Raw genomic sequence first — 15,906 nt, forward strand, 5'->3', positions numbered from 1 at the left:
CCTTTCTTTCTTTTTATAAAGAAGTCCTCTCTCTCTCTCTCTCCGGCGACGACGAGGAATAGCTCTCCGGCGCCGGAACTCATGAAGCGTGAGCCTCCCGCCGAAGAGCTCCCTGGAAGCCCTAGAGCCATCCATGATCCTGAATCCAATCCCGGCCCCATGGAAGCCATCGCTGGTGAGGACGAGGACGAAGCCCTGAAGATGGCGGTGGTCCTATCCCGGGAGGAGGTTCTGCGCCGGCGCTCCCGCCGATTGAAGCAGCTTGAGAGGTGTTATAGGGAGCAGTACTGGGCTTTAATGGAGGAGCTGAGGGTGAGGCATCGGGACTATTACTGGGAGTTCGGGAAGAGTCCCTTTGACGGCCAGAAGGGGGAGAATGTGGTGTTTGCGGCGGGGGGAGAAGGAAACGAGGAGGTGGCGAAGGATGGGGTTGGTGGGCTAGGGTTTGGTGGAGGGGAAGCGGGGAAGAAGGGTGAGAGGGAGCGGTGTGGGGTTTCGGGGTGCAAGGTGTATGCAATGCCCTTGACGAGGTTTTGCCACTCTCATATACTGTTGGATGGGAAGCAGATGCTGTATAAGGGCTGCAACTATGTCATTAAAAGGTATTGGATTCTTTCAATGTTCTTGTTTTTGGTTTTTTTACTGTTCTTTTTAGGGTTTTGATGGTTGTTTGTGTGATTGGATTTGATTTTGTGGATGTTTTGGATGATCTGTCTTTGTGTTACTTTTTGATTGTTTGCTTCCCAAGTTCTTGTTGATTTTTAGGGGAGATTTGGTGTTCTTTTTTTTATGATGTTTGTGCGGTCATTCATGAGGGTACATTATTGATTACGTTATTGCAATTAGTGAAATTTGTACATGTTCATTGAAATTCAAGGAAATGAAATGAAGAACATTTGATATATTGTCTATGTCTTGTTGGATTTGGATTTGTGGCGTATGCTGTCTTGGTCGTATTTCTATAAAGTTTGCGGACAGTATAATTGATTCTTTGATTTCTAGCGATTTTCTGTCTGTTGAGTGCTGTGTTTTTCTAAAGGATGTGAGGAATTTTTCTGTAAGCATGGGCCTTCTTACAAAAGAATGTTGCAATAAGTCACACTGGTGGAATTTAGTTCTGCAATCTTTCTTTTTTTTATTTTTTTTAGCATGTATTTTTGTTGCTGTTTAGATCTTGTTTGCTTTGATGATAAGATAGTTAAGATGTAATTAGTCCTTTCATGTTGCATCTGTATGCATGCTTTTAGTGATAATGAGTTTGATATCTTTCTAGGGTAAATTGTTGTTTTCTCAACTCTACAAATTAGAACAATTCATGATGGTTTCGATGAGGTTGAGTTCTTTATGTTGAGGATGCTTGTCATGGCTTAGTGATTATTCTACAATCTACTTTTCTTGTCCATTCTGCAACTTGGAGGAATCTATTCGTGTGTTAAATGGGTTTGAGTTGTGAGTTTTGTGATTCCTGAGATATGGAATGGTTGGGTTACATTCAGGGATTTGAGGCACCATGTTTTTACATTATCGACTATAGTGTAAATATAGCATGAGTTTGTTCTTTTTAATTGTTGTTGTCAATTTTGTTATTTGTGAATATCTTGGCATGGGTGAATCAGAATGACTTCAATTTTTTTAGAGATAGTTGTGGCATTTCTGGGAATATATATTGGCAGATGTTATTTGAGATTGCAAGCCATTAGACAACACCTTAAACAATGCTATGTTGCAGATTCTGTTTAGGATGTAGTCCCATTGGAGGTTCCCATCCTTCAGATTTGCCATCCTAAGAATTCATATGGTAGAAGGTATTCAATATTAAATTGAATACTTTTTTGCTTTTCTCAGATAGGAACTTGTCACCACAACACTTTATGCTATAAATATGCATGTTCCTACATCAGTTTTGAGGAAATTACTTTTGATGTTTTCATATGTTGATGGTAGTTGTTTCCCTACCTTAATATGAATTTTGATCACATGGATAATTTTGAACCTTAGCAGTGCACCCAATGGCCAAATTTATTGTGGTAAACCAGTTCTCAGAGCTGCCATTCCCTCTCTGTGCCCAGTTCACTTTCAAAAGGCTCAGAAGCATGTGTCACAAGCTTTAAGGAAGGCAGGTCTCAATGGGCCCTCTACAGTCAGGCATGCTCCGAAATTTCATGTGATACTTGCTGAATACGTGAGCCAAGTTCAAGCCAAAAGGAGAGAATTATTGAATTCCAATGGTGATAACAATGGGGAGAAGGATGAAAAGATCAGTTGAGCTTCATGTCTTGGACATGTAACCCTGGATGAAAAGATTCTGTTGAGCTTCATGTCTTGGACATGTAACCCTGGATTGTGTCTTGAAGACTACAGTCATAGTTGGAGGCCCCATCGGTCAAATCTAAGCGGGATGGCATGTAGAGGGCCTTGGACTCCTTGCAAGCGGAGAAAACCCTTACATTTTTAAGGTACACAATGTTATTCACTTTAGCTTGTATTTAGTTTAAAAATTTTCCTTGAATGAATTCCCATTGTATACAAAATACATCCATTATAGCTTCTGCTGACTTTCTTCTTTTTTGGCTCCTGATTGATGATTCTTGGAACATTGTGTAGATCTCTTTTACAACGTGTCATCATAATTAACAGTGAAAATCAACCTGAGAGATAAACCAGCGAAAAATACATCTTCCAAATATTTCATCCTGCTTTTTTTTGCCTGTACAATTCCAGCCAAACTCTGGGACACATTACTTCTCATTTATTCACACTAGTATTATTATCATGCTGAATGATAGAGCCTGAAAATTTCAGAACTCTTGTTAGGGATACACCCAAGTGTCTTTTAATGGTTTGTTGTCAGTCCTATCTTGTGATCATGTTCAACTTGCCACTGATGCTACATTATTGTTTTTGTTGAATAATAAAGCTCTGATTGATTTCATATTCAATGGAATCAGGTCTTCGCCATGCAGAACGTCCTTGAAAAGGACTTCAAGAGAACTCACAATCTTCATTAGCAACCAATCAATCTGTGTGTGCTGCTTTGTTCACATTTGGTCGACATCCTTATTTTCGTCATTAAGGGCTCATGAAACACACCGCTAATGTACCTCAGTTCCATGGACCAGTCAGCATCGATCACGAGCCACACTGACTTGTGCTTATGGCGGAAGGCTGTTGCTTTATGACTTTGCCATTTTTACAATGTCCAAAAGTCTTGTGAGACATGAAATGATGAAACCCTTTATTATCAGACTGGTCTTGACTTTTTTACAAGACAATGCCCAGTGACCTTGCTTGGCCATCTCTCTGATTCACCAGGACATTGCCGAAACCAGGTCATTCTGATTCATCTCTCCTCGCATTGCTTTGGCAATGTCCTGGTTTCGGCTTTATTATTGTCCTTGAGTTGAAAAAACCCTAGAGTTTCTTCTGCGAATTTCTGAATTCAGGTTGGTACTTATGTAGCAGTTATATATTCAGTGCCAAAATTTTTTTGTTTACCAACGATCAAATGATTTATTGGTATACGGATCATCGATAGAGCTTTTCACCGAGTGGTGGGAGTTCGATTTTTGGTGAAAGACATATTTCTGGAAGATGTGAGTGGTGGTTGTGTGCGGGTGGTTTTAGCGCTTATGCGTGCTCGGGATCTGTTTTTACTTGCTACACCGAGATTTGTGCACGCTTTGATGGTTCAGGAGAGTCTTTGGATTGTATGTTCTTTTTGTAAATAAAAAAAAAAAAACCTCTTTGCTTGTGAATTTGAATATGCAAATCATATAGAATTTGCGTGATTGTAAATGCAAAATAAGTGGCATCTATTTATGTGAGTAAAATATTTTTTTTTTTAATTCTTGAGGGGTGTTTAGTTGGTGTTATTTATCAATATGAATGAATATATTATTAAATTTAAAAAATAAGATTTTTGTAAATAATAAATTAAAATTTGACCAATTTCAAGGAAAAAAAAATTGCAGCAACTTTTCCGAAAGTCACATACATTTTAACCCCCTGGTAAAGCACAAGTTAATCTGTTCTGTAGCTGTTTCCTTGCTGTTGCCCATATTTGCTACATCTGTTGGGTCTGACAAGCAGGTACTCTTTGCAGCAAAGATATGGACAAAATTATCAACCCGTGCTCAGCCATGTCTAGGTCACATGATTTGAAATGACATATTTGCAGACTAAAGATTTTTGCAATGCTTTTTTTTTTTAAAAAAAAAAGTTAATAAATTATACATCTTTCATTCAAGTAAGGAAAAAAATATTGTTTTTAATTTTTATGTATGAACTTTATTCGGATGTTAAAAAAAATCCATAAATAATAATAATAACAATTTTATTAATAAAATTAATGTATCAATAATCACAAAAGGTGCAGTTGTTTGAAAGACAAATAGAAACTGCATATTATTAAAAATCTTAAAAAAAAAACTTTAAGATTCATGGAGAAACCAAGAAATCATATATACCAAGCTTGAGCGAGCCTGCAAAATTTCATCATTTGAAGAAACAACATCCAATCCATGTTACAATTTTTGAGTATTAGCCATGAGAACTACTGAAAAAACACATGTTTTCATTTTCCTTAAATTTTTGTGTGATCTAGGAAATATAATCTCTACTAGCTGATTGCTTTTTGTGTTGGTGAGCATATTCAGTGTGAGAACGATGGTCTCTATGACTTGAATCATCTCTATCATCTGATCTTTTCCGCCTTAAATGCCGATCCTCTCTGTCTCTAGTCCGTCTCCTCGGCAGTGAATCTTCCGTATTTTTATAGCCCTTGTGAGTAGAAACATCTCCATCGGGTGTTCTTCGGTGCCTGTGTGGTGTATCTTCCCTATTCTTATAGTCTCTGGGAGTAGAATCATCTCTATCAAATGAACTTCTCCTTCGTTTTCTCCTCGAGTTAAGTTCCTCTCTATCGTCGGGCCTTCCATGCACATGCGGTGAATCCTCCCTGCTATTGTGACTGCTCCGTCTAGGCGGTGATGGAACCTATGACCACGGGAGAGACCTATTAAGTTTTCATATATATATTTATATATATATCTTGATACGTAAAAATTTAAGCATAGCATGGTTGATTGTAAGATTGTCAAGCAATGAAGCTGCATTGCATCAACCAGTGTAAAACTGTCTGATGAGAAGCTTATGTGAGAATGTGATACCTGGTACCGTGTCATATAGTGCCCTTCGGGTGGCGGTGGAATACCCAGCTTTTTAAGATCTTCATATGGAATTTCAGATCTGTTAACAAAGAGCAAATGTTAATAAATTATTAACTCTCATTAGTATTTAAGGTAGTTATATACATACAATGGAGCTTGGAATGGTCTATCACGCCCGCCAAATCGAAGTTGACCGGATTCCTTCACACCTCCGAGGCCACCACCTGAATCAATGGTGCCATACTAGATAAATATAAGTTTCGACAAGATAGTTTAAGTTTTGCAACTGACCTAACCTTAATAGTGTCATGCTAGATAAATATAAGTTTCAAAAAGATAGTTTAATTTTTGCAACTGACCTAACCTTCTTGGTATCCAACCAGGCATCAACTGTTGTCTGTTATAATCAACGATTATTTTTCTGTCATCAATGATCTTATGGTGGGCATACTGCACAAAAAGTTTAAAATCATTCATTCGTTAAACAAAAAAAATATGTAATTTCAAATGAATTCGCTCTCAAAATCAAACTATCAGTTCTACAACTTGCATCACAAGGATGATCAGAAAGAAGGGGTGCTCTAATGTGGCACATAAAACAGAACTGTAGTCAGGTTTAGCAAAGACAGGTGTGACAGCTTAATCCCAATGTTTCTAATTCAGCATTCATTCATCATTTCCTTTTAATTTGGTATGCATTTGACATTTATTAATCTAACCTCTGGGTGCTTACATCTGCTAAAGACTAACTTTCATTTGCTAAAGTGAGATCCTGTATTTGCTCAGATGTACTACGTTTCAAGTTACAACCATGGAAAAATGATGGTAGAAATCACAATCGGCATAATAATTGAAATATGGGACTAGATGGCCATGCATTTAACAAAGCAGTATGTGTTATGTGATGGATATATTTGAAAATGACGTTCAAAGTAATGAAAAGCAAACCTCATATGCACGTCGCATCTCTCTTTCAGTTTCATACTCGACAAAAGCATAACCACATGAGGCACCAGTTACTGCACCAGATAATCTAGTAAATCAACTCTATAGTCTATACCCTGTATAAGACTAACATCCTCAATTAACCATAAAAACTAGGTAAGGGCACATTCTCAATGCAAGGGTTGTAAAAATTAACCATAAAATTAGAAGGTCAATGAGAATCTCATATCCGATTAGTCATAAAATCTAACACCATTACAGAACCACAAGACAAATAAAAAGGTGAAACACACAACTAAGTTGCAAACTACAGAATGAAAGATCTATCATCAAAATAATTCTCAAGTGGTTTATTTACAAGTTCAAAGAAAGCTCAAGAAAGATGACTTCATCTACTTAAAAACACCATTTGAGGTGTTACATAACTCAAGTGTATTGTTCAAATGAATTTTCCACAACCAAAACACACAAAGTTGGAAATGAGGCAACTAAACAGAAGAATTAAATGCCCATATTTCTATGTCAAATCACCAAGTACAAATTAAATTAAAAGAAAACCATACAATTCCAATTCCTATGTTTCTTCTCAAAGGTATAGATCATGCTTAAAAGAAATGAGAATCAGATAAACATGAATCAATGAAAAAAAGCAAAGACCTAATTGATTCAATTCACATCCCCCAAACCCAAAGCTTAGAACTCAAATTATCTCTTCAATCATACCACACACACATATATAAAAAAGGCAAATTTATCTTTGAAAAACTGGAAATCTATGAGAAAGAAGGAATTTTCAAAGAAATCAAAAAGAAAGAAGAAGAATCACCGATATGCCGAACCAAACGCATGTTCTTCACCCGTCCATACTCACTCATGGCCTAGGGCATTAGAAATCAAACAAGAATATCAAATTAAAAATAAAAAATAAAAAAGAAAGAAATCAAGAGCTCCCGGGTGCCAAGATCACACCTTTCGAAGGCTCTCCTCATCGGTGGAGGGCGAGAGGCGTCCGACGAAGAGCGTGCAGTAAGGGTCACCAACGAGCTTTCCGATCACCATGCGGATCATCTGGAACACAATAAAAAAGAGAAGTTCAGATGAATCAAAGAAAAAAAGAGCGCAAAAGCGGCAGAGAGAGTGAAAGAAAAGGAGAGATACAGAGGCCGGCGGAGGAGCAGAGGTGGGCGCGGTAGATGGCGCGGTCGTGGGGGAGGATGTCGGTGCCGTCGATGCTTCCGGCCTGGATTGGGTGGTAGGATCGGGAGTAGAAGACCTTGCTCACATTGCTCCCTCTCATCCCTTCTTCTCTTCTTCTCTTCTTCTCAGCTTCCATTCTTGATTGCTTTGGTGAAACTCCCAATTAGTCCCTGGTTAATTTTTCAGACAACCCCCTCGCTAATTTCACAATAATCTATTAGCACCTATTAAATTATAGGTTAAAATATCAAAGTGATCCCTCTATTTTACGTTTTCCTGCCCATTTTTAGTCTTTTTAATATAAAATCCGCGTTTTTGATCTTTCATATTTGTATATTTTATGTCCTTTTGGTCCCATTAATTGACAGATCTACTATTTTGGTCATTCCAGCTAATGAACTGGAGGAACCAAAAAAAGATGAAAATATGTAAATACGAGGATGAAAAAGAGCGGATTTTAGAGCTAAAAGGACGAAAATATGTAAATACGAGGACAAAAAAACAGATTTTATATTAAAGGGACTAAAAGGGTGAAAAACACAAAATAGAGGGACAATTTTGATATTTACACCTAAATATATATATATATATAGGACATGTCATCTAAGAATGTCTCTAAATTTGAATTCTAGGGACGTCTAACAAAAGCTATTGAATTACTATCAAATGATTACAATCCATTTATAAACAATAATACACAGTACTCGTGAATACCAATATATGTATAGTATTTATATAAATAATAGCTATTTAATCATCATCTAACGGTTATAAATAAATATCCTTAGTTAACAATCATCTACGTACGCAAATGACTTAAGCCAATGTATATATATATATATAAGAGGACACATCATCTACATACGTTTGTAGATTCAAAATTTACAAATGAAAAAACACAACTACTCCTGTTCGGGGAGAGAGTACATTTGAATGACTACCGTGCATGGGTACTATTACTAGCATTAGGTAGAATATTCATATCCTTATCAAAGAGGTAAGTTCAAAGTTTAATAGATGTATTAAGATAATAAATTCACGCTTGTGCATATTATTATTATTATTATTATATGGTTTTTCTACACTTTGTTAATATATATATATATATATATATATATTTCAAAATTCACTCTATTATATATGTAACCATGAGTAAAACCAATGATATATATCAGTCTTACTCCACAATGTCCACATATGTCATTAAAATATATTATTATACATTATATATCTTTAAAAAATTAAACTCTTTTTACTCGTCATATGTAGATGAAAATTAATATTTTTAGTAATAGTTTAATAATTTAAATAAATTTTTATTTATATTATTATTATAAAAATTATTGTTTTTATAATATGTATATGTATATATATCAATCAAAACTATGGGAATCAGGTACAGCCCAAGTGCAACAATTCGATTAAGACTTTTTGGGCCCATTGGACTCAACCGGCCCAATGTACACGAACAATCCTACCGTATCATAAAATAATAAAATTTTAGATCACGTGAATATCGATAATATTAGTATATAATTTAATTTAGATTTTGATTCATTGAATCCCATATTTTCCTTATTTCATCATCTGAATTAGTTCGTAGGTCTTTATAAAGATGTCAACACTTAAAAAAAAAAAATTTTTTTTTTCTTCTTCTCAACAACATTTCAGGTACGTTTTATATTTGATAATTCCTAATTTCTATCTTTTACTAATTACTTGCACTTGCAAATATATATATATATAAGATTTTTTTTTTTGAATAAAATGGATAAACCACTAATTTATTAAACAAAGAAGAGCTATTTCTTATTTATTAATGTAGGTTTTTCAGGTCACTAATAATTTTAAAATTTTAATTTTTAACATCTATATTCACATTGGCAGTCCATGCTCTCAAGCTTTATTTTTAACTTTTATCAAAACAAAACATATAAAAATCAATATATATATATATATAAACTTAAAAAAAATATAAATTATAATAAAATTAAAAAAATTCAGTGTTCAATTGGTAAAATTAAAACCAAGCCTAAATCAGGTTCAAAAGGAAATTTTTATTAAAAAAATAGTAAGAAAATAAATATCAGATATGAAAATTCAATAATTTTCCTAATTTTATAAAAAAATAAATATTTCCTATTATACCCTTGTCAAGCAGGCATTAAGAGGAAGCACTGGGAGGGCATTTTGGTAATCGTGTTGTTCCCGGCGTCTCTACGTCCCCGACCCGAGAACGAAGCCTTTCCCTCTTTCTCTTCGTGCTGTGAAATTTAAGCAAAAGGGACGCTTTGTCGACCTCTCTCGCTCTCTTCCTCTCTATTTTGCCTTCCAGATCTCATCAATAGCTCCAATCCTCCCTCTACGGTGAGCGGAAGAGGAAGACGAGGAGCGGAGAGACCCGCATTCCAGCGAATTTTTGATACTGTGTCGGCGTTGCGGCTTCTGGATCTATGATCTAGATTGGGAGTTCTGTGAGCTTGTTTTTCTGGCTTTTTTTTTTAATGTTTTTGAGCCATTCCTCATCTAAAAATGTGATTTTGATTGGAATTGTGATTTCTCGAGATGCTGGATTTAGAATTTTATTTTATTATGAATGGTTTTGAGTTTTTAATCAATGCTTGTTTTTTTTCCGTTGATTTTTTTCAAATAAGATTAAAATTTGATTTTTTTTTGAACAGTTTCTTTGGATTTTATAATCGAAGTTAATTTAAGCAATGCTTGTTTTGACTTTGATTTTCTGTGAATTATGTGACTGTAGTTAATCGGAGACTATCTCTGGCTAAGTTTGAGGAGAGATCCATTTCAAGTTTGGAGCTGTGTTAATTATTAGTACTGCTTCTGGGGCATCTTTGATTTTGAAGATGAAAAACGGGGTGGTGGAATGCACTGTGTGCCATTCCAACTTGTTGTCGCCAAGTGCTAAAACAATATCGAGAGCATATGATAAACGTAGGAACCGGTTTTCATCAAAAGCTCAAGCTCTCAATTTTCTTTTGGTTGTTGGTGATTGTTTCTTGGTTGGTCTCCAGGTTAGTTGTTTTCAGCACTCTGAATGAATTTTTCTTAAATGCCTTTAATTTTAAAATGTCATAAAGTTTTTTTTTTATTGAACATGCATTTAGCTATTCATTGTTATTAAAAAACTTTAGATTGATTTAACACAGCCTAATGGAAAGTATTATGCTATTGTAACTGGGCAAAAATGCATGACAATAGAAGCTTGGTATCATGTTGGATGTTATTTTAGTGTAAATTTTATGATGTGTGTGATTTTTAGATTAGTGGGTAGTAATGTTTATTGCATTAGTCTCAAGGCTTGCTTATGAAAGAAATGTTTTACACTTTTATAAATACTTACGAAGTTTTCCTATTTTTTGCAGCCTATTTTAGTTTATATGTCTAAGGTTGATGGCGGCTTTAAGTTTAGTCCCATTAGTGTGAATTTTTTGACGGAGGTTGCAAAGGTTCTATTTGCCGTCATCATGCTAATATTCCAGGTTGGTTGATATATTAATTTTTTTACGGATGACTTGACACTGTAATTATCTCTATTGATTTTGTTGTTGTCTGATGAAACTGTCCTTAAATTATCTTAAACTGTATCTTGGAGGTTATGCTAATCAAGCCTTTGATTGTCCACATATTTATTTTTAGCTTTTGAAATAATATTCCTGAGTGATGTGACATGATAAGTTGATAACGAATGGCAACATACTTGCTGTCATCTGTTTAGTATTAGGAAATAGTAGTTTCCAGGGGTTTCTTCTGCTCTATCATTCAAATTAACATTATCCTTTTTAAATCTGATATGATTTTTCAAATTGTATTTTTCAAGTTAATTGTGCAAGGATAAGCTAATACTGCATGATTCATTTTTGTGGATTTATTCTAACCAGCATCAGCATCATTTTTCTAGAATTCAATATACAAATTTTTTTTATAATTATCTCTAGTTTCGGGCTGTTCATATGTTTAACCATTAATCAATATAATATTTATATGATTTTCAGAGCTTACTCTATTATTATCTCAGCATGGTCTTTGTATTTGAGCTTTATTTTTGCACCTCAAATGGTTCATGATATTGGCTTGTAATTCAGGGTAGAAGGCAAAAAGTGGGAGAGAAGCCCCTTCTTTCAATTTCTACATTTGTGCAGGTAACTGTTCTTCAGATTGCAATTTTCTATTTTCTATTATATAATCTTTTTCTTCTGCAATGATCTTGCCTGCTATCATTTGCTAGTTATTATCTTTTAGTAACGTAAGTCTATAACTGTTGTGCTTTACAAGATCTTTCTATGTAGGAAGAATCTTTTGACGACTAAATTTTTTGGCAATGGAAAATATATATATTCCTTGAGAGTAATGATTATATTCGAAATAGATTCTATATGAGACAATGAGGCGAGAGAAGCCAGGATATGTTCTCACTCATATATACATTTTGTCTATTATTTGAACTTAGGTTGAATTAGATCCATCCATCTAGAACTACTAAATTTAAATTTTCACATATGCTAGTATCGCTGTATTGGAACTCAACAACTCAAGAGTTATGAAACTGAAAGTTTTGATGCATATTTAGCTGGTTATATGATATATGATGTGTTGACAAAATTCCTTTAGGTTGGTGGGTGCTGTACGCATTAATATTTCATGTGGTCATGCGTCCTTGCTAACCTTTGCTAGGGCCTAGGATTAGGAACCCTCTAAAGATGTGGAAGCTAACTGAAGTATGTATTGGCTGGAATTGTTCTTTCCAGACCCTTTGTTCTGTAATTCATAAACAATAGGGAAATTAAAGTCCTTGTGGTGGTTTATACAAATCAAGTTTCTTGACAGTCATATATATTATCTTGTTTGTTGTACCCGTAGTTCATCTACCAGATTATGTAATTTTCTAGGTCAATGATGAGCGCCTCATATTTTCAATACATCGTCAAATCTGAATAGTAAAAATTCTGTACTTTTTTTTCCTTACTTCTTGCTTGTATGGTTATTTGTAAGCCGATTCACTTGAGTTCTCAAGCTGCTCAAGTCCTTTGGTAGCATTTTACCTTTTTTTTTATTTGCCATTTATCTTGAAGTTTCTTCATTTATTTTATCAGCAATTTTACTCCAAAATCATAATGCTTTTCATTGACGGGTTGTTCTGTCATTGTGCAGGCAGCTAGAAATAATGTGCTCCTTGCAGTTCCTGCTCTTTTATATGCTATAAACAACTATCTCAAGTTTATCATGCAGGTTATATTTTCCTTAGTTCCTTTGATGAAACCATGAGCTTTTGTTATTATTTACCTCCTCCCTTTCTGAATGATTTGACCGCGTATTGTTTGAACATGTCTGATCATTGATACTGACACTGTATGCAGTTATACTTCAACCCTGCAACTGTGAAAATGTTGAGTAACCTGAAGGTACTTTTTATCAGACTCACCAAAAATCTAATTCGCTGGTAATTTTGTTTTATTTTACCAAGTGAATGCTTAGCAGAATTCACACACGTAAGGCTGATTTAATTTAGGTGATTAAAAATTTTGGCCAGATCAAATAAAAGAAATTCTGACTATGATTCTCACAACGCATGCTATAGATTTATAATATAATCATGATGGATTTCTTGTTTATCTTAATCTACCTACTTTATGTATGTGCTTTGCTTATAGCTTTGTGTGTCATCATTAGCTTTAATGTTTTTTTAAATTAAAGAGTTTCAAGCCATTACATGGCAAGTGTAGGTGTCTGATTAGAATAGTGGCCAATGGCCAATGGGTTGACCTGAACTTTACACCTTGATATCTTGTTTTGGTTTAAAAATATCCTACAAGTCTAATTTGCTCTTATGGAAGAATGAAATGATTCTTTCTGATTTAGTTCTTATTTTTTAAAGGAAATCATGTAATTGTAGTATCTTTATCTGCTTCTGTGACATTCTGCAGGTTTTAGTGATTGCTGTTCTGTTGAAGATAATAATGAGAAGGCGCTTCTCTATAATTCAGGCAAGTTTGAGTCCTAAAATGGTTTCCTGTATCTTTTTCTTAAATTGGTGTATGTTATTTTTGCCAATCTCTTGGATGGCTAATTATGAGGGGTATCTGCATTCTTCTTGGATATGAGATTTTGGATGTTTTTAACATGCATTATATTCTAAGTTGATACTTGGGGTTGATCGCTTAACAAAGATATCAAGATGAGTTATTCATTGGATAATTTTAATTGCCATGCATAATTTTGGTGGACATTATATTTAAAACAGTTCTTTTATTCTTTGTTGATGGGCAGTGGGAAGCTCTAGCGCTTTTGCTTATTGGAATCAGTGTGAATCAGTTAAGGTCACTGCCCGAGGGTACCACTGCAATGGGTCTACCAGTGACGACAATTGCTTATATATACACATTGATATTTGTAAGTTCTGTTAGATGCACTTCATACTTTTATTTATTCATGTTGTTGATTCCTCCATGATTTATTCAAAGCATTTTTTTCAAATATGTTGAAAACATTTACACGGTCGAATGAATTTTCCAGGTGACTGTGCCTTCCTTCGCCTCAGTTTACAATGAATATGCTTTGAAAAGCCAATTTGAGACAAGTATTTACCTCCAGGTGACTCTTCAATGCAGAATCAAATTGCTCGATGCTCTGTGTATTTTTCTGAATGTTTCTGATTGATGTTACTATAGATTAAAATTCTCTCTCTCTATATATATATATATATATGTTATCCTCCTTATGTTTTCCCACCAGTGATATATCTGATGTCTTTATCATTCTTTATTTTAGCCTTTAGCAATCTGATTTCTGTTGAACTATTTCCAGAACTTATTTTTATATGGCTATGGTGCAATATTCAACTTTCTTGGTATTGTTGGAACTGCCATTGTCAAAGGTTAGTTTTTCCACACTTCTAAAGCCCTTCTTTTTTAAATAAATACATAGCTATACTCATTTCCTGCAAACACTGAACTTGAAAGTAAAATTAGAACTGAAATTCAACTTGAATGTTCACAGGCTCCAGTAGCTTCAACATTCTTGAAGGACATTCGAAAGCAACTATGCTTCTCATATTCAACAATGCAGCACAAGGCATACTTTCCTCATTCTTTTTCAAATATGCAGGTAAATACATTGTTAAAACAACCAGTGAGTTTTCAATCATGGCATTTCTCAAGCCATATTTCAAAACTGTATTTATAGTCATTTTCTCAGTGAGACGTGATTGTTAATCCAAGTTTGGCTGATTCAAACAGACACAATCTTAAAGAAATACTCATCGACAGTGGCGACAATTTTCACCGGCATAGCATCTGCCGCACTGTTTGGACATACCTTAACGATGAACTTTATGCTAGGAATTTCAATAGTTTTCATTTCAATGCATCAGGTAACTTAGGATTATCCATCCGGTCGACTGTTTTTACTAGTGAACAAACAAACCTCACAATATATTTCTTTCTAGTTTTTCTCTCCAATAGCCGAAGTTAAAGACGAAACACTAAATGAAACATTAGAATTGATGGATACTCAAAAACTCAGGTACATACTCTACAACTTAATCCAACTAGCAATTACATATTCAAAGTAATATCTGTCGATCTCGATTATTTTCAGATCAAAGGATGCATCCTTCATAAACATGACTGCTGGTGCGACCGAGGATGTAAGCACTTCTTCATTATCGATAGATTTGATACTATTAAATTTACTTATTTACATAGAATAAGTACCAAGAAAACCTCCATTTCATTGCATTTCAGGCTAGCCATCATTTAGGACCGGATGAACGGCAACCGCTTCTACCCACCTGATTTCATTTCAAAACAACTCTTCCTTTTTTCGGTAATGTTATTTTGCAAAACCAGTGAACAAGATTCCATCCTCATTTCACTTTGACATTTTTTGTTTCATTGTAAATTATTCACATATTTTCTACTTGTTTTTAACTCTCAGGTATTCTAAAGGAGGGATTCTTTTGGCTGAACCTGATACTAAGACAAGCCAGTTCTGAATAGGATGAATAAAACAGTTCATTGAAGAAGTTCATATATATATATATATATACATAGAGAGAGAGAGAGAGAGAGAGAGAGAAAGGGAGAAAAATATGAGTGGTAGATACCTATCTAACTATCAATTTTGTGTTTCATGAATTTTCATTATCATGCTACAATGTTCACCTTGAAAGGAATATTGGAAGTTAATAAGAGAGTGATACTTGGAAAAAAAAAGTGGGTGAAGGTTGTAGCAAGATATGTTTCTCTGTTATCTGTGGATTTGTTTTCTTTTTTTCCTAGTAAATTGTTTTTGCTTTTAAAGGTTGTCTTTTGCATTTCTTTCTTGATTGTTTTTAATTCTTTTTCCCTGAGCATTTTGAACTCTAGCTACTCATAATTAGTGGATATTATGAATAATTTATATTACGTTTACTACAACACTAAACTATGCGAAAGGGCTTTTAATCCAACGGTATTTGTTTCACTACAAAAAATGTGGTGTTGGACTTTCGGGTGTCCTGAGTTTATATCTGTTAGATGATAGAATTTTTAGTGTGGGTTCTAGTTTGTTATTTAAGTTTTTTATTATTGAGTGAGAG

The 15,906-nt window shown here is 34.5% G+C and overlaps 3 protein-coding genes across 5 annotated transcripts; 2 read left to right on the forward strand and 1 right to left on the reverse strand.

Annotated features, from left to right (window-relative positions):
* LOC120270944 (INO80 complex subunit D-like) lies at window positions 1-3,843 on the forward strand. 2 transcript variants are annotated; one of them, XM_039278026.1, is made up of 3 exons: window positions 1-602; window positions 1,999-2,456; window positions 2,949-3,843. In XM_039278026.1, the coding sequence occupies exons 1-2, from the start codon at window positions 82-84 to the stop codon at window positions 2,264-2,266; spliced, it is 789 nt and encodes a 262-aa protein (XP_039133960.1). In that variant the 5' UTR covers window positions 1-81; the 3' UTR covers window positions 2,267-2,456; window positions 2,949-3,843. The 2 variants fall into 2 exon arrangements, with proteins under 2 accessions (XP_039133960.1, XP_039133961.1); XM_039278027.1 differs by having other exon boundaries at window positions 2,002-2,456.
* Window positions 3,844-4,461: 618 nt separating this feature from the next.
* On the reverse strand, window positions 4,462-7,471 carry LOC120270001 (U11/U12 small nuclear ribonucleoprotein 35 kDa protein). The gene is given in 9 exon segments (XM_039277009.1): window positions 4,462-4,995; window positions 5,169-5,247; window positions 5,317-5,392; window positions 5,528-5,618; window positions 6,117-6,187; window positions 6,940-6,991; window positions 7,083-7,154; window positions 7,156-7,181; window positions 7,272-7,471. Coding segments are annotated over 9 exon segments (1,038 nt in total). The 5' UTR covers window positions 7,447-7,471; the 3' UTR covers window positions 4,462-4,599.
* A 2,057-nt stretch (window positions 7,472-9,528) lies between these two features.
* Window positions 9,529-15,644, forward strand: LOC120269932 (CMP-sialic acid transporter 5-like). 2 transcript variants are annotated; one of them, XM_039276911.1, is made up of 16 exons: window positions 9,529-9,779; window positions 10,072-10,342; window positions 10,694-10,810; window positions 11,414-11,470; window positions 12,480-12,557; window positions 12,686-12,730; window positions 13,253-13,312; window positions 13,596-13,718; window positions 13,842-13,919; window positions 14,133-14,202; window positions 14,325-14,432; window positions 14,564-14,697; window positions 14,773-14,849; window positions 14,925-14,973; window positions 15,071-15,152; window positions 15,264-15,644. In XM_039276911.1, the coding sequence occupies exons 2-15, from the start codon at window positions 10,175-10,177 to the stop codon at window positions 15,119-15,121; spliced, it is 1,215 nt and encodes a 404-aa protein (XP_039132845.1). In that variant the 5' UTR covers window positions 9,529-9,779; window positions 10,072-10,174; the 3' UTR covers window positions 15,122-15,152; window positions 15,264-15,644. The 2 variants fall into 2 exon arrangements, with proteins under 2 accessions (XP_039132845.1, XP_039132844.1); XM_039276910.1 differs by having other exon boundaries at window positions 9,530-9,784.
* The last annotated feature ends 262 nt before the right edge of the window (window positions 15,645-15,906 follow it).

Source organism: Dioscorea cayenensis, chromosome 10 (genome assembly GCF_009730915.1).
Source record: "Dioscorea cayenensis subsp. rotundata cultivar TDr96_F1 chromosome 10, TDr96_F1_v2_PseudoChromosome.rev07_lg8_w22 25.fasta, whole genome shotgun sequence".
NCBI classification, from domain to species: domain Eukaryota; kingdom Viridiplantae; phylum Streptophyta; class Magnoliopsida; order Dioscoreales; family Dioscoreaceae; genus Dioscorea; species Dioscorea cayenensis.

Excerpts from the sequence above, each read along its gene's own strand:
- LOC120269932 (XM_039276911.1), top strand. The coding sequence starts at position 10,175 with ATGAAAAACGGGGTGGTGGAATGCACTGTGTGCCATTCCAACTTGTTG. Across the intron at positions 12,558-12,685 it reads ATCTCAAGTTTATCATGCAG|TTATACTTCAACCCTGCAAC; the intron begins GTTATATTTTCC and ends CACTGTATGCAG. Across the intron at positions 13,313-13,595 it reads GGCGCTTCTCTATAATTCAG|TGGGAAGCTCTAGCGCTTTT; the intron begins GCAAGTTTGAGT and ends GTTGATGGGCAG.
- LOC120270944 (XM_039278026.1), top strand. The coding sequence starts at position 82 with ATGAAGCGTGAGCCTCCCGCCGAAGAGCTCCCTGGAAGCCCTAGAGCC. Across the intron at positions 603-1,998 it reads TGCAACTATGTCATTAAAAG|CAGTGCACCCAATGGCCAAA; the intron begins GTATTGGATTCT and ends TTTGAACCTTAG.